The following is a 20,512-nucleotide window of genomic DNA, read 5'->3' as shown; positions in this document are numbered from 1 at the left end:
CCCTTCATCGGTCAACCCGCGGTCAGCCCAAAGAATGGCGCAACCCTGGACTCCGCCCTGGCCTCTGGCTGCTGCTCCATGAGACCCTCCCTCTTTCTTTTCCGGGGCCGCCACCCCCCAGCGCCTCCATGGCTGCTGTGACCACCTTCCTCTCTGCTTTCATTTCTGTGAGGGTATTAGTCACAGCTCTCCAAGTTAATCCCAGAGCTTTAGCTTCTTTACCTTCCTTTCCACCCTCAATTGTGAACCACCACAGTCTGTTTCCAACTTCCCATCACTCTTCGGTCGAAAACAAAAGCGAAGTGCATTTCAAAAACCCTCGTTCCTGGGCCCACGTAATTAGGGCATAGAGATGTCGATCTTTTACAGTCTCGCCTCTCTTAGAGAGGATACTGGCTAGGAGACGAGTGGCAGCCTCGTATTCCATAGCTTCTTACCTGCGGGGGCTCGCTCGGCTGCACGAGCTCCGGTCTCCAGCACCACTCAGCTTTTTGCCGGGACACTCTGGCTCCAGCTCTCCAGGCTCCTCACCCTCGGTGCGATGATTCGGAGTCTTGCCGCCTTTAGGAGAACCGCATTTAAGCGAAAACAAACCGCATTTAAGCGAGTAAGATCACTCGAATCCCTGCTCAGGCGCCAGGTGTTAGGGACCAAGTCCGCAGAGCTGGCCAGAGTAACGACATGTACACCGATATGATTTGAGCATCGTTCTCCCTTTATTGTTCAACTATGCCAACTTTTATCTACTTTTGCAAAGATTCATGCCCAGTCCCTCTAGACAGCCTCTAATCAGCAGGGGAGACGACCAGTGTAGACCTTGCCAAGGACTCTCAGGGCTGCCTGCAGCCAGGGGCCTGTTCAGGGGCTTTTCCTCAGCAACCCTGGGTTGTCCAATCTTGCCAGGGGTATCATATGCCCTTGTTCCATAAGGAATCCCTCTACAGATACACTTAGTGGAAAAAATGCTCTGAGTATCTTGGCAAAAATCACAACCAAGGGATTTTGATTTTTTTTTTTTTTAGGAGAAAACAGTGAATGAAGGCAAGGTTCTTAAGAAAACCACCTCAAACCATTACAAAGCCCAGAAACTGTTGCATAGAAGTAACTAAGCAGAGACAGGCATGAACAGACATTTCAGAGACAAGTGAAATTTTCGTAAAAAAAGAAGTTCATGCACTGTTGCACATGCAAACAATTTTATGTGGTTCTAAATGACAAAGGTATCAACACAAGAAAAAAACCTCGCTGCCAAATGGGCAGTTCAGTGAGGATGCACTGCCAACTCAGATCTGCTGTCAGAACAGCAAGCAGGCTTCAGGACACACAAAGAACACCCTAAAGGTAGCACTAACTGTGTTGCAGAGCTCACAGCGATCACTGGCTGAGTGTGTCCTTTTTAGCACACGCAATGGACTTTCTGGAACCCTTTTGGGTTTGTGGGTGCAAAGGCTTGAAATGGTGAGTGACTTTTCAAGGTGCTAACTGTGATGTTTTCTCTGTGGTGAGTCACAAATTATCTATAGAGAAATCCTGTTCTTTCTTGGGAAGTGGCCCATGGGAATTTCACAGGGTTTAACAAGACCAAGTGCTGGTGCTGCACTAGGGTCAGGACAACCCCTGGGATCAATCCAGGCTGGGGATGAGCAGAGGGAGCAGCCCTGGCAGAAGGACTTGGGGGTGCTGTGGATGAGAGCTGGCCCTGCCCCGGCCGTGTGCGCTGGGACAGAACCCCCTGAGCTGGGCTGAGCCCCAGCGTGGGCAGCAGGGGAGGGGGGATTCTGCCCCTCTGCCCCGCTCTGCTGAGACCCCCCTGCAGGGCTGCATCCAGCCCTGGGATCCCAGCACAAGAAGGACAGGGAGCTGCCAGAGCCAGTCCAGAGCAGGGACACCAAGGGGAGCAGAGGGATGGAGCAGCTCTGCTGTGAGGAAAGGCTGAGGGAATTGGGATTGTTCAGCCTGGAGAAGGGAAGGCTTTGGGGTGACCTCACTGTGGCCTTGCGGTGCCTGAAAGGAGATTATAAAAAAAGAGGGAGAGTGACTTTTTACATGAGCAGATAGTGACAAGTTCACAAGAGTGAAAGTTTTGAACTAAGAGAGAAAAGATTTAGAGCAGATATCAGGAAAAAGTTCTATACTCAGGGGGTAGTAAGGCCCTGGCACAGGTTGCTCCAAAAGAGAGTCTTTAAAACCATTAATGGTTTTAATCGTGACCACTTGATCTGCCTCCTTGGCTGCTTTTTCACAGTTTCATGGTCCCAGTCAGCACAGGTTGCTCAGAGAAGCTGTGGCTGCCCCATCCCTGGAAGTGTCCTAGGCCGGGCTTGATGGGGCTTGGAGCAAACTGGGATTGTGGACAGCATCCCTGCCCACGGCAGAGGGATTGGAATTAGATAGTCTTTAAAGTCTATTCCAATCCATACCATTCCATGATTTTATGATTGGTGAGTGATAAAAGGTAATCAAAGACTATTTGGGGTAGCAGCAAGTAAGAGGCAGCACCACAGGAACTAACTCTGACCTTTCAAGTCAGTCCCATGAGAGCCCTCCTGTAAAATGCCATACTTTTTCCTTAGAATGTTTGTGTTTATCTCCCTACACTATGGCAGTATTTTAAAGTAATTTTACAGTGATTCAGTTTGGAGGGTATTTTTGCCTTTAGCCTTCAAGAAATTCCTATCTTGTTTATCAGCTTCCATTGTAGGAATTGTCTGGAGGCCTCTTAGCCAAACACATCAGGGAAAGTGAAGGTGAGCATCTCAGTTACAAGCATCTGGGGTTTATAGCAGTAGTTTTGGAGGATCAGATGATTCACAGCGGTGTGACAGGGTTTCTCAGGGCTTTTTGCTAGCCTGGAGAATCTCCTGCAGCTGTCAGAATTACCTTCTGTACTCATGGGTGAGCATGAAGAGAGTACTCACTTGTGAATGCTCTGTGGTTAAAAGCCACAGTGCTACTTTTGACCTCAGTGAGAGGCAGGACTGAATGGCAGGAGCTCAAGCCACCCCTGCAGAGTGAATAAATGCTGAATAAGCTGTTCTCAGAATACCGGCTGTGCACACACTCATGTTCCATTGTCTCCTCGTATGTAGAACATGCTCTGCATGAAACAGGTACTGAACCTCCCTGCTGCCCTAATTCCACATCCCACTCTCATCCTCTGCCCCTCTGGATTCATGTCTTGCAAAACCTCTGGAAAAGTCTCCAGCTTGTGCTCTCTGGACCCATCACTTCTTCCATCTCCTGGGAATCCTCAGTTCCCTAACCCCCCTGAAGCCACCATACTTTAAGCCGTGTCACAAAAAACATTCAGATTCTTCTTCACCCTTTTGTCTTTCCTTTTCTTCCCCAATGCCTTCCTGGGAATTTTGACCAGTCCAGCTCTCCCAATTCACTGCTTAAATGACCTCCTGCTGCAGGCAAAGGCTAAAATCAGCTGCAATTTGAAATATATTTATGGAAGTAGAAAGTTTATATGGCTCTTTATAAGCTGTAAATATAAACACCTGGAGATATTTTCAGCAACTCACCACTGCTCAGAGTCCTTGACAATGAAAGTAATTGGAGACTGGAGTGAAAGCTTAAAGCGTAACCCCCCATTCCCATGGTTTTCTGTTTGAGGTTTCCTCCCCAGGTGCAGAAGGATGCTTATTTTGGATAAACCACTGCTGAATTCCTCCCCAGCCTCACACAGAGCCCACACGGTGACTTGGAGAGAGCTGTGTTCCTCAGGCTGTTTGAACACGCAACACAGCCCAGATCTGTTGTAAGTGCAGCAGTTACTGTGCAAAACCACCAGATGCAATGTATGGTATGTATGGCTCTGTCTTCCAAGCAGTGCTCAAATTTCTATTGCACCTTCATCCCCACCGCTGGCAAGCCAGCATCATCAGGCTTTATGCTCTTCTAGGTAAAGCAAATCACTGGCCAGGTTTTCCGAAGAGGTTTAAGTAATCAACGTTTAAATACTTGATTTTACTCTCCTCCTCCATACAAAAGAAGAAAATAAATAAGTATGAAATAAATAAGATTAAAAAAAAAAACAACAACTCCACAACAAACAAACAAACCCAAAACAAACAAAAAAACCCGACCAGACAAAACCAAACCAAACCAGAGCCTTCTGCCTTTGTGTTAGTTCCTGGAATTTTCCAGACGATCCCAGCGAGATATTGTAGAGGCCGACTTCTTGAAAGCCTCCCCATTTCCTATTTCTCCGGAGCTGTGGAGTGACTGTTCCCGGCCCAAAGGCCCCGCTCGGCACCGAACCCACCCTCCGTGGCCGTGCCCCGAGGGGCCGGCGCATCTCGGGGCCGGCAGCGGCGGAAGCGGCCTCAGCGCGGCCGGGCGGCTGCAGCCCCGTGAGCTCCGCGCCCATGGGGAGCGGCGGCGGCGAGCGCGGGGGCTCCGCGGGGCGCGGCACCGCCCACAGCAGAGGTGACGGGCGGGGGACACCGAGGGGCCGCGCTGGGATGCGGGGAGCAGCCGGGACTCCTCTCCGGAGCGCGGGGCTGAGCGGCGGTGCGGGCCCGGGAGCGCATCCCGTGGTATGGGGAGCCGGGGATGCCGGCCGGGAGCCGCCGCGCCCCTGGAAACCCCCTGTGCTGGCAGCGGAGCGACTGCCAGGAGACGGGACTGTCCTCTGGAGCCTCTCGGGACACTTCGTGCCCGCTACCGCCCGAACAGCCGGATACAAACAGGGCAGTGGCAGGGCAGTGTGTGCTTCCAAAGGCCTGGAAGGGACAGGGGAACAAAAGGAGACTCTGAAAAGCTGTGGCTGTGGGATAAGGCTGGATGTTTGTCAGAAGTTTTGGGCTCCAGAGCTGATGGCTTTTCTTATTTCTTTTATCCATGCCACGTTTAGGCACCAGGTCAATATCAAACTCACTGTCCACTGTCATTTTTTCCATGCTCATTTCTTTCTCTTTTGATCACTTTAAATTCTGGATGATGTAACTAAAATTTACAATAACTCAGAGTTCTTGTTAGCTGAGTAGCTTTGTGAAGATAAGCTAAATGTCTCTGCTCCCAGTTTGCTCTCCACAGAGAGCTACTTTTTTTTCTTGAACAGCTTTGTGGGTCCTGGACTCTACTCCCTTATCAGTTGGTTCTGATTTGTTGTTTTTGTTTTTGTTTTGTTTTTTTTTAATTCCTGACATTTATTTTTTCAGGTCTGTTCTCAAACATCTGGCTGTGGCGAGCTGTCGCTGGAGTCCTTACAGCTGCAGTCATTTTGATTTCATGTATTCAGTTTGGTAAGCAAGGAATTCTAAAAGAAAATATAATTAGCAACAGAAATTACCAGAGTTTTGGGTTCTATACTCAGAGGGCAGTGAGGTCCTGGCACAGGCTGCTCAGAGAAGCTGTGGCTGCCCCATCCCTGGCAGTGTCCAAGGCCAGGCTGGATGGGGCTCTGAGCAAACTGGTCTGGTGGAGTCTGTCCCTGCCCATGGCAGCAGGGTGAAACAAAATGATCTTTAAAGTCACTCTCAACCCAAGCCACTCTGTGATTCTGTGTTGTTTGAAATTGTGGGCCAGCGCTGGAGAAACGACTCCATGCGCTGCAGTGGGGTTAGGGAGGGCTCAGTTTAGCCTTAGTGTACTTTTGGTATCAAGTTTGTAACATCACTGTCGGTCTTAATCCAAGTTCAAGAAAACAATTAACAGCTGGGAGATTATCCTATCAATCTGCAGTCCTTCAAAATGACACTATAATAAACAAAGTTATTAATTCAGCTGTGAGGAAGTGACATATGCAAAAACTGCAGTTGTTGGAATTTTTAAGCTGTAGAAGAGTTTTTGGGGGATACTTTATTATCACCTTCTCAGCTACTTCTACCAGCCTGTCCCTGGCCATCCAGTTAAGGATATGTCAAGAGGCAGAAGGGTGCAGGATCCAGAATATACCGTTAGTTTACAATAATTATTTCTGCTGGGCAGAAGTAACAATGCTGTGGCTAGACTGAGATTATTTTAGATGATGCAGTCAGAAAGCAAACTAAACCATTTTCCAGCTGGAAGAAATGGATAGATTGTTTTTTGTCTTTTCCCAGTAAACTCTTCTCTGGCCAAAGACTCTCCTGAGTGTCCTCCCCTGGACCTGTGTCCAACAGGCTGGCTGTACTTCCAGAGGAAGTGTTACTTCCTCTCAGAGAACGAAGCCGCCTGGAACTTCAGCCAGAGCCACTGCTCCTCCCACAGCGCTTCCCTCCTGGTCATCGAAAATCATCAGGAACTGGTAAGGGAACAAAGGGGGATCCTGTTTTCCCCACAGTTCACTTCCAGGGAACCGTTCCTCCAGCCTCCTCAGCTGAGCAGTTAGGAAGCTGATGTAAGACCACAATGAGTCACAGCCTGCAGAAAACTTCATTCCTCTGCTCCCTGAAAACATCATCAGAAAATGTCCAAGGAGACTTGTCTGAGTTAAATTTGGTGCTTCTCACAGCTGTAAGTACTCATATTAAAGGCATCTATCAGGGTAAACACTGTTGCATCTCATTTATCTTTAATTAAACAACTGTTTTCTCATATTGAGATAGGTTAATTACACACAAGTTGGTAAATATGTTAATTGTGACCTTTGGAGTTAGGAGAGAGTTACCCAAAGTGCAGCTTGGAGCATTTTTTTTCTATATTATACCACAATATTAGGAAAGATTCCACTCTGCACAAAGGCCTAGGAGAATATATTCTTCTGTATCAGTTCCAGACCTTGATAGCAGACCTTGATATTTTAGAATGGCCTCTCTCTAGGTCAGTCAACCCTATCCCAGTCACCTCACTAAACCTATATTTAGGTTTTAATATTGTTTCGTCTGCAGGAAAGGCTAGATTGTCCTTTCACTTTTGCTTTTGCCCTGGATCAAGGGCTTTGTATTTTGATAGCTGGACTGAACATGCAAAACTTCTTTTCTCATGTGGGTTTATTCCTACAGAGCTTTATGATGAGAATAACAAAGCAAGACCCATGGATCGGACTCTATAAAAGAAATGAAGAGTTCTTTTGGGTAAATGGAAAAGCATTAGACAATGAACTGTAAGTTGATGTGGAGGGATTTTTCTGATGATACTCGATTATAGGGGAATAAGACAAGATAAATAATACAGAAATGGACAGTGACTTGTAGGAAATATCTGTAATTATGTTGAAGGGATGATTATGGAGGGGGTATGGAATGCAATGAAGATTTCACATGGCATTGTTAAAACTGTGGCAAATGAAAGTTAGGGGATAAATTTGTAATGTTGAGAAGCAACATGAGGCAGGCTCATGGTAACAAACAGGAGAGAAAGTGGGAGTTTAACCAAGAGACACCAAGATACCAAAGCAATGAGGGGAGGAAGGGAAGATTACAGTAACACAAATTCCTCATTGTAGAATATATTTTGTAAAAGTGTCAACCTGCATGTAACCTGTGTGAGGTTCATAGCAAAGAGATTTGGGAGACTGCTAAGACATGTTTTCATTTTTATAGAATGTTACTCCGAAAGAGGCTGCTGGAGGGAAAGGAAGCTGTGAATTTATGTTGCATGAGCTGCTCTGTGGCCAGGGTCCTGTGTTCTGTGCCACCAGTGCCAGGTGTGGGGCAGTTTGTTCCTCTCCCTGGCAGCTGTCCCATCTCCTCAGAGGCTGCTGCAGCTCGTCCTGGAGCAGCTGCTGGCAGGAGTTGGCAGATTTACCAGTGATAGGAAGAAGCACTGAGATTTCACAAGTCTGAAATTACCTTAAAAAGTGGAAAATTTAAATACTTTTAAGTCTGTGACATTACTGGTGATGTGTGACTATATTTCACTTCATCCCCGAGCCCTGAGGTCTTGATCTGACAAACACATTTAATGTGAGAGGTGAGGAGCACGTGGGTATCTCAGATGGAAAACTGCAGCCCTTCCCACTCTTTTATCCTGTCTGCAACACAAACATCCACTGATGCTTTCATTTTCAGTGAGGTTCTTCCCATTCTTAGACTTCTGCCTCACTGCTTGCCTCAAACTGCCCCTCCTGAAGCGAGGGGCAAACACCTTGATGTCTAAGCTCAGGGGTTATGACACTGGTGGGGATTTGCTCCTTGGCTTTTCCAGAGACCATTCCAGTTTGGTCAGCCTATCCACAGAACTTTATAGCACTTCGTTTGAAAACAGAGTTGCTGAAGGAGTCCCTTAACCTCTTACATAGGGACACCTACGGTGTGGAAACTGAGGTTTGCCTCCTGTTTCCCCCACCCCCTTAACCATGGTGCCTGTTGGGTTCTGAGGAAGGGAGAAATGAGAGATGCATTTGCTTCACAGCTTCTGCTGGAACCTTTTAGCTGTATAGGAGGATGTGGAAATGCATGGTGGTGGTGCTCATCTCGATGGCACAGCATCCCTGAGAAGGGCAAACCTGAATTTCAGTGTCTAATCTAAGGTTGTATTTAGTGACCACTAAACAGGATACAGGAGTACTACAAGTCCTGGACTTTGTATTCTGGGCACAAGATCCCATTAAGAAAAGACAATCTCCATGGTGTTCTCTTCAAGGCACAAAACATCATCCTTCTATGGTAAATCAGGCTTTATTCAAAGAGAACCTGAGCTGCCCATTACTGCCTTTGCTCTATTGCAGTATTTGATTATGGGTGTCCAAGTAATCCTGTCTTCCCTTCTTCCTGACAGGTTTGAAGTAAAAGGCTCTGGAAACTGTGCCTATCTGGAGTCCAAAGGAGTCTCAGCCTCAGGATGTTACTTAACCAGGAAGTGGGTCTGTAGCTTGAATATCAACTCAGCGCAATAAGGGTGGGGAAAGCCACCACCCCTGACACTCAGAGCTCTGATATGATGCCTAGAGAGGCTATGTCTATACTTTGGGACCTGGGAATGTGTCCCAGCTCCTACCTTGAGGTGAATGACTTTTCTGGTAGCCAGAATTCTCCAGAAGAGGCCTCTGATTTCTAAAGATACCATTTAAAAGGCTCTCTTCAGCATCTTGATAAGTCATTTCCTTGCCCCATTTTTCCAGCTACTGCCCAGCCTGTAGTTTCTTTTTGTTGTGTCATCAGCATTTACTCTTCTCTTGTTGGAGCAGCTGCTCTTCCTTTCGGTTTTGGGTGTGCACTTGGGGGTTTTTGTTTTGCTTTTCCTTTAACCAGGCTCTGTGTGCAGGGATGGGTGGTGAAGTGGGTCTGTTTGGAGGACTGCCAGTGCCTCATGGATACAGGGTAATGCAGAAGTGAACACTGTTGTTTTAGACAGGATCACAGCAAATTCCTCTCTCCCCATTTGATGGGATGCACCCTGCATTGTATTCCATGTTTTGTTAATGTTATGTTACATTAATCTTGTTAAATCCCAGTTATAATGCTGTCAAGCTAATCTATGTAGCTGCACTGCACCTGAAGTTATCCTCACGGCACTTTCTTTAGCCAAAAAATGGTCACAGTAGATAAGAATATTTATTTACCTGCACATTTGCACTGATGGGGGGAGAAGAGTTGGAACTGTAGGAGTGGTAGTGAAGCTGCAGACATTAATGTGTAAAGGCAGAAATAGTCCTCAGTGCAAGGAGGCAACATCAGGAGAAGGGAATGAGAGAATTATCAGCAAGGGATGTTTCTCTGTGTTTTCCTTGTGCCCTGTGCCTGCCACAGTGTGAGGCTTCTGAGCAAGGGGGACATTTCCAGATGGACAATCAGTGTTTCCTTGTGTGGGTGACATTTTCAGTGCAACTCCAGCACAGTTGAATTGCTGCGAGCCTGAACAGAATTAGGGCACAATCCCTCTGATTGTCTGAGTCCCACTCATGTCTAGCAGGTTATCCAAAGATTAAAAGTGTCATTTGACCCAGAGGAAGCAAATTTTCCTGGAAGGAATATACCTATCAAGTTTCTAGAGAAGGAAGAATAGGAAATTCACCTTCATTATCTTCTGTGACAGAAGGACTTGACTGTAGAAGGACCATGCACATGGATATTGTCAGCAGCTTGTGACTCTCAGCTGTTTATTTAAACATAATCACTAATTTTGCTGGATTGCACTTTTCTTAATTGCTTGTATTCTTTATAGGCACAGTAACAGCACTCTACAGTATGAAAAGCCTAACTATGTATTAATTTATATGTTGGGGGGAGGTGTTATTCTGCAATGTTTTTAAATTAACCCGGTTCTGAAGGATACGGTATGTGCAATAGTCCTGAAAGACTCAATAAATATCTTTACAGAGCCCCTGAATTACAGTGGTTTGTATCTTAATATTGGGACACTAAAAGTATTTTTCATCTCAGGTACCATTTGGGTGAAAAAAACCCAATCTGAAGTAAAATATTCAGGTTTTGAATATGAAAAAAATCTTTAATCATAACGTTAGGGCTGACATGAAACAGGACATTTGATCAAAAAAATAATGCATTTCCCTTTCTAACACTTCATAATATGTCAGACTTTTAACAAAAGATTACAGTGAAAGCTCTTCGGGAATCTGACTCCTCAGGGATGCAAGGAACATCTCTTCTTCTGTGATGTTAAGAAAAGAAGGGTCAAGCTGCAAACTCTGCCAACGTGCTTTACCCAGAGTGGGGTTTGATAAAGTACTACAATGGTAATTTCTTTTTCTTTTTAAATCAGTGACTGCCTAAATTGTAGGTAAGAGCTTCAGTAGGGCCCTGCAAAAAACTTGTTTAATTACATGAATAATAGCGAGAAGGCCCAAATAGCAGATGTTTCATGAATATTGTTAAAACCTTAACACCACAACTAATTTGAGAGAAGCAGCACGCGGAAGTTTGCTTTTCTTGTTAAATTCAGCATGAATCAAGAAAGATCTGCCATAAAACCAGCAATTGTCAACTCCACTGCATGGGGAAGGGTGTGCTGTGAGTAAGTGATGCTGAAGTTAGAATTTCTCAGCAGTGAGAACTTATCTCTCTATAAAGCATGTATTTTATAGGTATAGATAGTTATTTTACTCATTTCAGACTCCTTCCTTTTCTTTGCTTCTCTGTCTAGAGTGAAAAAATCAATCCTCCTCCCCTCACGTGCTGTGCTGAGTTTGGGGGATTTTTGTTGTTGTTGTTTCCTCTTACATAACAGCAGTTTCTCATATGAGTCTTGAGCTGCTGGTGCTGCATTCTACAGGGTAAATCTGTGTTTGGACTTTTTTTGTTGTTGTTGTTTGAAGGGAAGTCTCTGAGGGTACAGTTCACTTTTTTAATCTGCAACCCCAAAGTGCTGGACATTAACCCTCCCCAGGCATGTTCAAGTGTGAAAAAACATCTCTCTGAAACTGCAGCTGCCTTTATTTGTGCATATCACAGCAAAAATGAGCTTAAAGGCTCTACATCTCAAAAGCCATGTTAGACTTGTTTCTCTTTCTCATTGCTATAAGGACTTAAATTCCAATCTGTGCCATTTTTGTTAGAGTACAACTTCAATTCATGACATTTCTTCATTCTTTTCAAATATCTGAATCTAACAAAGGCACTAGGTCAGAATGCTCTTAGCATTTTTGTATTCCAGACCCAGAAATAGCATTTATTCATGACCCTTCAATGCCTAAGCAATACATTTACTGAGTGCACTCACAGGTATTAATTTCATCAGTCTTTGGCTTTGGTACCTCATCATACCATAACTGTGGTTCCGCATTAGAACTTGAAATGTAGGGGGACGAAATATAGGTGGAGAGGAAGGTTATCAACTTTACTTCCTTGCACTGCAATGTTGTCTTACAGTCCAAGCCCCTTCCCTAGTTAATCCCTCCAGATTCCAAGGTTCAGCGTCAGAAGAGGATGGGAGCAATCAGCACATTAACCACAAGTGTTACAAGTCACTCCATGCCTGGTCTGCTGTCTACACCCAGTAGCTGTGCAGCAGCTTTGAATAAGACATTGTCCAATAAATGCATTTTTTTCCAGCCCTCACATGGCTTCTGTGAGTCACAGTTAGATCCCAGGGGAAAAAAACCAAAATCACAAACTTCAGAAAACACAAAACTCCTGAAACCAAGATAAGAAGTCCTCAGCTCGGCAGCTGCCTGAGGCAGGGGTGACAGCAGTGGACCCAGCATCGCCTTCATTCCCCACAGGGGCCATAATTCCTGCACATCACACAGTTCATGTGCACAGTGCTCCTCCTCAGGAGTATCTCTTCTCCTGTGCCCTTTCCTGAGACAGCTGCTGCCACAGTCTGTCCATGTGAAGGCTCAGCACCCCCAAATCCACATGTGCCAGCTTGCAGCCCTGTTGCAGGACCTGTCTTCTAACTTCTTCGGGAGCACAGCACAGCAAAGTGCAAATCTCCCTGCAAGTCTGATAAAATTTGTTTACATCACAAGTTGGTTTATGAGCAAACGGGTCTTCTGACAAGAAGCTCTGCCTGTGTTCTGGAAATGTAGCTCAGAGCACCAGCAAAGTTGCGTTCTTCTTACAGATCCACTTCTTTAACGTCTGGCAGTTGTCTGCCTGGATCACATTTTTCCTTCTGTAAACAGGACAGTTCTTGTCAGCCTCGATTCCTTTTAGAGCTGTCCTGCTGAGAGACCAGAAGGAATGCAGTTGTCAGCTTTAAACTCAGCTTTAAACTCAGCACTGGTTAAAAATCCTGGTGGTGCTCCGAGTAAGGGGGGCGCGTGATGTTCACTCGATCACCCCCTTGAAGCACAGCAGCCGTGCAGGGATGGGATGGGCACCCCCAGCAGGGACTGCTGGCTCCTGAGGGATGGATGCTTGGGAGTGTCACAAGGATAAGGATCCTCCCCATGCAGCCACAATGCTGAAGAAAGCTACACAGATCCCAGCCCATGCTATGTGAACAGGCACATGGTCTGTAAACAGACCTTTAACAGAGGCACATGGTCTGTAAAGTGAGAGAGTTTGTTGGCAGGGATTTCAGCAGAATTCTCTGCATTAATAAATACATGAGCTGTAGCTGTGGTTGGTCCTAGAGGCAGAAAACAGTTTCCACAAGTGCCCAGCAGGAACCGGTTGACCTGGAACTGGCCATGGAATGACTCTGAATATGTGCCTGAGGCTGAGGGTTGGATCTGTGCTTTGGGTAATTAGCTCAGATTCAGAGTTGTATTTCCAAGCAGAGATACCACGCTTTGCTTTTCCCAAAGATATCCTCCCCCCACAAATCATCACCTATTTTCTTTTACTCTGTGATCTTCCACTGAACTCCGTTGTTTCCCCATGACTTCACTGTTCCAGCCAATCCAGATATATTTGGTATCTTTCTCTTTGTTGTCTATAAATTCCTGTGGAGCAATCAGAAGGATGTTACCTGACAGAAGATCTTTCCTGCTATGCCCAGCTCACTGTCCTGCCTCATGCACAGCTTTTGTTCCCTCATGGAGAGCAAGGACAGTGATGCAGCCATAGCAGAGCAGCCCCTTACATCAGCCCATATACATGACCAGGCTCCTCTCTTCCCAGAGCCACGTGCTGGAAACCGGTGGAAAGTCCCCAGCATTTCCTCTTCCCACTCAAAACTACTTTGGCTTCCACACTTGGCACCTCTTGTGCTTCTCCTCTTCAGCTCTACTCTGCTGACATTCCCAAACCCAGCTCCTGTGCAGGGAGAGTCAGATGCTCTCCCTGGTGGGGCTCTTGCTTGTCTATGCGTACACTTGACATCCAGGCCATTTTCCCTTGGAGAAATGTTTGCCTGTGGCCTGTGACACACTTGCACTTGTGCTGCAAGACTCACCATCTCAATTTCATTCTCAGTGACAAGCAGCTGGGATTTCCTGGCCAGGCAGTTTTTCCGGCTGTCCTCCCAGCTCCTGGCCTCCTCAGAGAAGAAGTAACATCTGCCCCCGTGCAGCTGCCACCCAGGGGGACACAGCTCGCATGTTGTCCCTGTGGGTGGACAGGGGGAACCTTTAGCTCCTACCATGAATGGAATTCCTCCCCCTGTTTATGAACCATTATTGGGAAAGTGTTTTCCAGGACAAGAGGAGGATCTACAATATATGGCATTTCTGACAGCAGCTCCTGGCAGAAAAAAATGTAACAAAAGTACTGGAAACTTTATACCAAAAGAGGAGCAAGACTATTATGATTAAAATGTTAGTTTCTGTTATCACTGCTCTGCAGGAACATCACACTTCCTGGCTAGCACCAGTGAGTTCCCATAAACTGCAGGGTGTCGGAGAAATGGGAACAGAGACAACAGAACATCCTCCATGCTGGAAAGGACTAATGTGCCTCACCCTGTCCATCTTCACACAGCTCCTCCATGAGCCATTTCAGGAGCGCTGCTGAGACGGTCCTCTCTGAAGAAATGTCACTGCTGTTGCTGTTCAGACCATACTGGGGCAAACTTTCTGATTTTCCTGCTCTGCCCTTTGAAACTTGAACAGCCCAAAGTAAAAAAAAAAAAAAAAAAAAAGAAAAAAAAAAAAAAAGAGAGAGATCATGGTTAACAAGAAGGATAAGGAAATGCAGCCTTTGTACCCAGAGCTGTACTGTGAATGTGAGGATGTCTCTGTGTACGTTGCCTGGTACAGACACAGTTATGAGCAAACTCAGTGAGTAAAGCTCAGTGAGCAAAGCCCTGCTGAGAAGGTGTTCATGGAATGGCCTGGCTTGGAAAGGTTCTTAAAGATCATCTGGTTCCAAACCCTTGCCATGGGCAGGGACACCTTCCACTACCCCAGGTTGCTCCAAGCCCCATCCAACCTGGCCTTGGACACTGCCAGGGATGGGGCAGCCACAGCTTCTCTGGGCAACCTGTGCCAGGGCCTCTCCACCCTCACAGGGAACAATTTCTGCCTCATATCCAATCTAAACCTGCTCTCTGTCAGTGTGAAGCCATTCCCCCTTGCCCTGTCACTCCAAGACCTGTACACAGACTCTAATTTCCTGTATTTTTGTATAAATTGACACCTTTTAGTGAGACACCAGGGGAAATTTTCTCTCAGCTCTTTCAGAGGTTTAACCATGTCTGCAATGAAGGGATGAAGCAGGAGGTAGAATCTACTCACATTGCTTGGCTTGTATGACCACGACTCCCAGGAAAATGAGCATGAGGACACCCAGGACCAGTGCCACGTAGAACCAGGCTGAGCACCTCTGCCGGCAGCCTGGAGGGAGGCAGGAGGAAGAGCAGCTTAAGGTCCCGGCACTGTTAAAATTAACATTGGGGAAACAACAGAGAAATCATCTGCCTAAAATCAGTCTGCTGTCAGAAGGGTGCAATGGCATTTTACTTATTAAAAATCTGCGTTCATTTTGCATACGTAGAAGTGAAATCAAAACATTTGGTCACATAGAGCAAGTGATTTTCTAAGAATTTGCTTTTTCTCCTTTGAGTTGTTCTTCTGCAGCATTGCCTCCTCCCACCCACCCACACACCCCCTGCAGGACCTTTCAGAGCAATTCAGGGAAAGTTTGGGGGATGGCTGTGGTGTCTGTCAGGGACGGGCTGTGGTGTCAGGGATGGCTGCGGGGTGTTCCTCCTCTGCTCCCAAGCATCAGATGCCTGTCCCACGGCTCAGATACCTCCCCTAAATGCACAGGAAAAAAAGCCCCATACTGACACCGCCTGGAACAGGGAAGTACATCAAACCAAGCATCTCCATCTGTTTGGCATTCACCCTGTGTCAGAGTGAAACACTCAGGAAGCCGCAGAACCTGACGAAATTTGGGGTTAAAGTGCCAGTTCTGCAAGACACAGACTTGCACCATTACAACCTCTGTTTCCCGGACCTTGTCTGCATGAGATGAGCAACTGCTCCATCCTCTGGCTGCCTGAGCTATCTGGTGTAATGTTCCCTTTCCCTGGCAGGCAGGTCCTTCGGTGCAGGGAAGGTGACAATCGCCAGGGCACTAATGGCACATAGAGACCTGGGCATTACCTGCTTCCAAAGCCAAATGTGTCCCTGGGGCTCTTCCTTCAGAGACAGTTACAGGAGGGTTCGTAAAAAAGCCATGGAATTTTACTTTGCTTTACTACATTGTCATGTAGGGCACAAAGGTATTTTTAGAAATTATTTTTAAAACGTCTCTCAATATTATTTTTTAAAGGAAAGTGTGTAATCTGAGAAGGCAGCAGAAAAAAAGCAGCAGATGAAATGATAGATCAGTCCTTCATTGAGAGAGTGCACGTAAAGGCTCTTGATAACAGGTTTCACTGTTGGGCAATAGGAAAAACTGCATCTATAATTAGTAACCAAACAAAATTGCACAGTACCAGCTGCGGAAGTCTCTGCTCTGCTGTTCCCTTGGGGTTGAGGCTTCACATGCAGCTCAGCATATGTGATCATGTTTCCTGTAGGGAGAGGGAAACGCTGACATTTGTGGCTGTGCAAATCACCAAGGGGAGGAACAATAAAGGCTGAGTCTGTATGAAAAGGGGTGTGTGTTTCCAGGGCTGCTTGTTCAGCATTTTCCTTTTCCTAGGCAATGACAGGCAAGATGATGATTTTGCTGTCAGGCAGGAAAAGCCTCCTCCATAAGCTTCGAACTGTTGGGTGCTGTGTGGCTGGAGCAGGAGGCAGGCAAACAGGTGGAAGGATGGGAAAGACCTGGATACTATCCATGGCAAGCATCTCAGCTGTTGCTAAGCCATCTCAGAAGGTACCACAGGGGCTGGAGGGGCACCAGAGCCGTGACTGCTTTGTAGGGCAGAGAGATGCCAAAAGGAAAACCAGCACTCAGAGAAATGCTGCTGCAGCAAGGTAATTCCTGGGGCCGTTCCTGACTTGTGAGTGTTTATCCCAGGATATTTCAGGTGGTGCCTGTAGCAGCAGAGGAGTGGACCTGATGATTGAAGACATCCTTTTCCAGAAGCACGTTGCCAAAACAAAACCAAAAATGGCATTAAAATTGCACGGTGTGGGTTAAAAGTGTGTGGTTTCTTTCTGAACATGTTTTCAGTATCATTTACCTGAGTATTTTGTAGAGCTACTGGTTAGTGTTATGGAAGATGTTTGGACCTTTGGGACACTGCTTTTGGTTCCATAAAAGGAGAGATTTTATCCATCTGTATCAAGAATAAGCATCTGGGCTACCGCCTTGGTTTGTAACCACTGGGGCTTTTAAAAAGAACTGTTGAATTAAATTTCACTGATCAGGGAAAAACTTGGCAGAAGAAGAGAGTCTCATTAAGCTAAAATGAGGCATTTCATATGAGAATTGCTGAAGTTTGGAGAGGTTTTACAGTAAAAAAAAAAAAAAAACCACTGAGCACCTGATTGGCAAATGAGGGTTATTCATATAGGGGAGACAGTCTATGCTTTAGAGAATCTGACCTAATAAAGTGGTTGTTTGCTTTACTTCAATTTATTAGTTTAATGAACTACAGAAAAATTGCAAATTACATTTAATTGTACCCAAATCAAGTGCCCTAAAAGTTTTTCTTCTTAGAATGCAAATGATTTTCCAAAACCACTCAGGACTTTTAAACTGTTAGATCCACTAGCCCTATAAATGGAGGCACTTCTAAAATATGTACTTTAGACAGTCTGCTAGGGTTGTGAAATAATTTGTCTCTCAAATTAACATTCATTCCTTTAAAGAATATCTCTAAGTCTGTAAGAAAAAAAAATATCCATGCAACCTGAATATTTAAACAAAATGATTCCTTCTATTACAGTGTGTATGGGCACATGATTATTGGAATGTGAAGTCCTCAGAAGTCAGCAGGGGATTTTAAACTACCACATAATCCTCATTGTGCCGGATGCTTTCACACCCTCACCTAATTCAACAACAAGGTGGAGATCTCTGTCAGTCACTAAAACTGAAATTTCATGTCACTTCTCTGTGCCTGCTGTCAGGTGCAGAAAAACATCTCTGCTTATTGGAAGCTTCTGCTTGGTGAATGTGCAGACTGGGAGTGCTCCTTGGGGGTTGTCCATGAGGGAATGTTGTGTCCAGATGTGGGGTGGCCCATCCAGGGATCTGGGGGAAGCTGGAGAGGCTCCAGGTGGACCTGGTCAACACCTGGAGCAGCTCAGGAGGTTAAGGAGGGGAACAAGAAGTTAAGGGCACAACCAATAGCAGGCTACAACTACTTGTGGGTTAGTTTGATGATGGACTTGAACTCTCCTTGGTTTGTTCTTCTCCCAAGGAAAGCTCTGTGTAGCCACTCATGATTCATAATCAGGCAACTCTCAAATTATCTGTGAGGGAACCAGGACACAAAAACTGCCAGAATCTTTTGCTGGAAAATGGATTCCCAGGTGGTATTTATCCTTGCTGGGATTTGGGAACCCTTTTCTACTTTTGAACACCTGTTTCGAAGCACAGGCACAGTAATAGCACCTGCACCTACCAAAGCCTGTGCACAGATAGTGCCATTACTAAATGCTCCTCAACACACTCTGGCAGAGCATCCAAGAATCCCCTCGTCCTTGTTATTCAGAGCCCCTGAGTGACAGCTGAAGTCCACCTGTACATTCAAGCCCAATCAAACAAAACGTATTTGAGTATAATCAGACATAAGAGTGGGGGAGACTGGGAGCTATAAACAGCGAGGAAAAGATTATTTAAGAGATTTTGGTCCCTGTATAAGTGAGACACCATAACAAAGACATGTAGAAATACTGTGTGAATCTCTGGTGCCCATTTTTTAAAGAAGATGGAAGCACTGCAGTATGAACAGGAGAACATCCACAAAAATGACAAGCATTTTTGAGAAGTTAAGTATTTAAAGACGAAAGAGCATTGAGAAATCACTTAATTACCATGGCCAGTAGCTTCATGTGGGAAAATATCAAGAGTTAAAATCATTTCAACAAAAAATTAATAAGAACCATCCAGATGTTAATGATAAATTTCATTGAAACTGGCCTGTCCAAAATTGAGCCTTTCCTTTAGGCAGCATGATCAAGGAATAGTTTTGGATGTCTTCTAATCAAGATTTGATGTCCATCTCCCTTCACAAATAAATTTTATCACTTTGGATACTGGCGAAAATTCCAGGCAAGCCTTCTTTGTGTTGCACAGGTTACAGCAGTGCAAGCAACATCCATGGGTGCATGAACACACAGTCTAAGGTAGCATTTCATGTCATAGATATAATAAAGTGAAATCACTTTTATCTTTTGGATACCAGCCTTGTAAAAATATAGAAAAGATATTATTTTCTGTCATTTAAGTGGATGTATTCAGAGCATCATCATCATTATTAATCTCCATTGTAAGTAGAACATCTAAAAATGCTCATTACACAATGTTGTTTCCTTAAGGGATTAATTACTAACGAAAGCATGAAAATACCCTTAGTCTGATGCCACAAGCATTTCCTATTTGCTCATAATGAGAAGCTCTCATTCACATTAGCTGTGATCCAGGATTTTGTCCAAAAGCTTTCATGAATGAATTACATTTTTTTTCCAAGTAGTAGAAATGTTACTTCTTCAGAAAATTTAGTTTAAATCATCTCACCCTTAATACTGGCTTAATCCTTTGGGGTTTTTTTACAAATATGTGAAGTGATCACAGATTGATAATTTGGTTCTGGAAAATCACCACTGGAAAATTAAAGAGAAAGAGAAGGAAGTTTTTAGGAGTCATTCAGTACTTCCTTCAGTGACAGCGATTGCACTTTTGACTGCCACTAGTCTTCTGATTTACTGGTTAATTTACTACTCCTTTCCCATGAACATAAACATTTATCTGATTTGTGGGCTAGGTAGTAATTCAGTGGAGCATTGTCTTGATCATGAGTCATTTAAAAAGAAATATTATGCTCTTTATTCAAACCAGAAACACTTTTTCTTTCTTGTTCTGTTACTTAAATCCTGGGACCAGACCTGAGCTGCTGCTCCTCGGCTGTTCTGATTTGGGAGCAGCTTGGCTGATTTGTACGGTGAGGATCTCATCCACTATTTCCAACTTCTCACCCTTCCCATACAGTGTTTTATGGCATTCTTCTAGTTTTACCCAATTCAAAAGGTGAGAGAGAAAGAGAGAGAGTACAAGAGAGCCAGCAGTGCGTGCTCAAGATGTTTTACCTGGGTTTGATGTCCCAGAGGGAGCGTGCAGCCTTTCCCTCGGCAGCATCGCCACGGCCGCATAGGTGACATCCCCTGCCATCTGTGAGCCTGTCCCTCAGAGCTATGGAAAGAGCAGCTTTAATGCAGTCATTTGCATCCTGTCTCAGCTTTTCCTGCCTCCAGAGCAGTTACACACCGTGCTATGGCTCTGACGAAGGCTGAGAAACACAACAAAGGAAGTCACTAAGTTACCTCTTTCAGAGCAGCTTCAATGGTGTTTTCAGCCACCATTCTGTCTCTTCTTGCCCTTCAGAATACAGGAGAAAATGAAGATTAAAACCCATCATTTTTACTAATAGAAAAAAACCTTGTTGGTCAAAGCCCAAAAATGGACTTACACAGGTATGAAAGGTTTGCTGGTTCTCATGAGACTAGAGAGTACAATTTGTATTGTGGCTGTTTTGTGCTCCTGTGCGTGATCTTGCACAGCCTATCCACCTGAAAGAAAGAGAAACAAGAAGTACATGTATCAGTATAAGATGTTTTGGGGTTAATGTAACTGCAACCACACAGCTTCAAAAAGGTAACTCAAATTCTAAC

General features: G+C 45.2%; 2 protein-coding genes across 5 annotated transcripts; one reads left to right on the top strand and one right to left on the bottom strand.

The window, feature by feature from the left end:
• The first annotated feature begins 1,371 nt into the window (after positions 1-1,371).
• LOC125325051 (C-type lectin domain family 2 member L-like) lies at positions 1,372-10,200 on the top strand. Of its 3 annotated transcripts, XM_048301736.1 has the most exons (6): positions 1,372-1,458; positions 3,619-3,808; positions 5,169-5,252; positions 6,051-6,235; positions 6,933-7,033; positions 8,650-10,200. In XM_048301736.1, exons 2-6 carry the CDS (start codon positions 3,802-3,804, stop codon positions 8,765-8,767), a joined length of 495 nt encoding a protein of 164 aa, XP_048157693.1. In that variant the 5' UTR covers positions 1,372-1,458; positions 3,619-3,801; the 3' UTR covers positions 8,768-10,200. The 3 variants fall into 3 exon arrangements, with proteins under 3 accessions (XP_048157693.1, XP_048157691.1, XP_048157694.1); XM_048301734.1 differs by lacking the exons at positions 1,372-1,458; positions 3,619-3,808 and adding an exon at positions 4,097-4,434; XM_048301737.1 differs by lacking the exons at positions 1,372-1,458; positions 3,619-3,808; positions 6,051-6,235; positions 6,933-7,033; positions 8,650-10,200 and adding an exon at positions 4,447-4,868.
• Positions 10,201-10,466: 266 nt separating this feature from the next.
• On the bottom strand, positions 10,467-20,012 carry LOC125325050 (killer cell lectin-like receptor subfamily F member 1). 2 transcript variants are annotated; one of them, XM_048301732.1, is made up of 7 exons: positions 19,931-20,012; positions 16,162-16,239; positions 14,954-15,052; positions 14,180-14,320; positions 13,675-13,826; positions 13,110-13,222; positions 10,467-12,498 (listed from the first exon to the last, which is right to left on the bottom strand). In XM_048301732.1, the coding sequence occupies exons 1-7, from the start codon at positions 20,010-20,012 to the stop codon at positions 12,363-12,365; spliced, it is 801 nt and encodes a 266-aa protein (XP_048157689.1). In that variant the 3' UTR covers positions 10,467-12,362. The 2 variants fall into 2 exon arrangements, with proteins under 2 accessions (XP_048157689.1, XP_048157690.1); XM_048301733.1 differs by having other exon boundaries at positions 10,467-12,495.
• Positions 20,013-20,512: the final 500 nt, after the last annotated feature.

Source organism: Corvus hawaiiensis, chromosome 4 (genome assembly GCF_020740725.1).
Source record: "Corvus hawaiiensis isolate bCorHaw1 chromosome 4, bCorHaw1.pri.cur, whole genome shotgun sequence".
In the NCBI taxonomy this organism is placed as follows: domain Eukaryota; kingdom Metazoa; phylum Chordata; class Aves; order Passeriformes; family Corvidae; genus Corvus; species Corvus hawaiiensis.
This window is presented reverse-complemented; position numbering and strand designations above follow the sequence as displayed.

Bases quoted from the DNA above. Each gene is read 5' to 3' on its own strand.
- LOC125325051 (XM_048301734.1), top strand. From the start codon at position 4,374: ATGGGGAGCGGCGGCGGCGAGCGCGGGGGCTCCGCGGGGCGCGGCACC. The intron at 5,253-6,050 runs GTAAGCAAGGAA...GTCTTTTCCCAG, and splicing joins GATTTCATGTATTCAGTTTG to TAAACTCTTCTCTGGCCAAA. The intron at 6,236-6,932 runs GTAAGGGAACAA...TTATTCCTACAG, and splicing joins TCGAAAATCATCAGGAACTG to AGCTTTATGATGAGAATAAC.
- LOC125325050 (XM_048301732.1), bottom strand. From the start codon at position 20,012: ATGGCAGGGGATGTCACCTATGCGGCCGTGGCGATGCTGCCGAGGGAA. The intron at 15,053-16,161 runs GTACTGTGCAAT...GCCTCCCTCCAG, and splicing joins AGCAGAGACTTCCGCAGCTG to GCTGCCGGCAGAGGTGCTCA. The intron at 12,499-13,109 runs GTGATGATTTGT...CTGGTCTCTCAG, and splicing joins CACAGAGTAAAAGAAAATAG to CAGGACAGCTCTAAAAGGAA.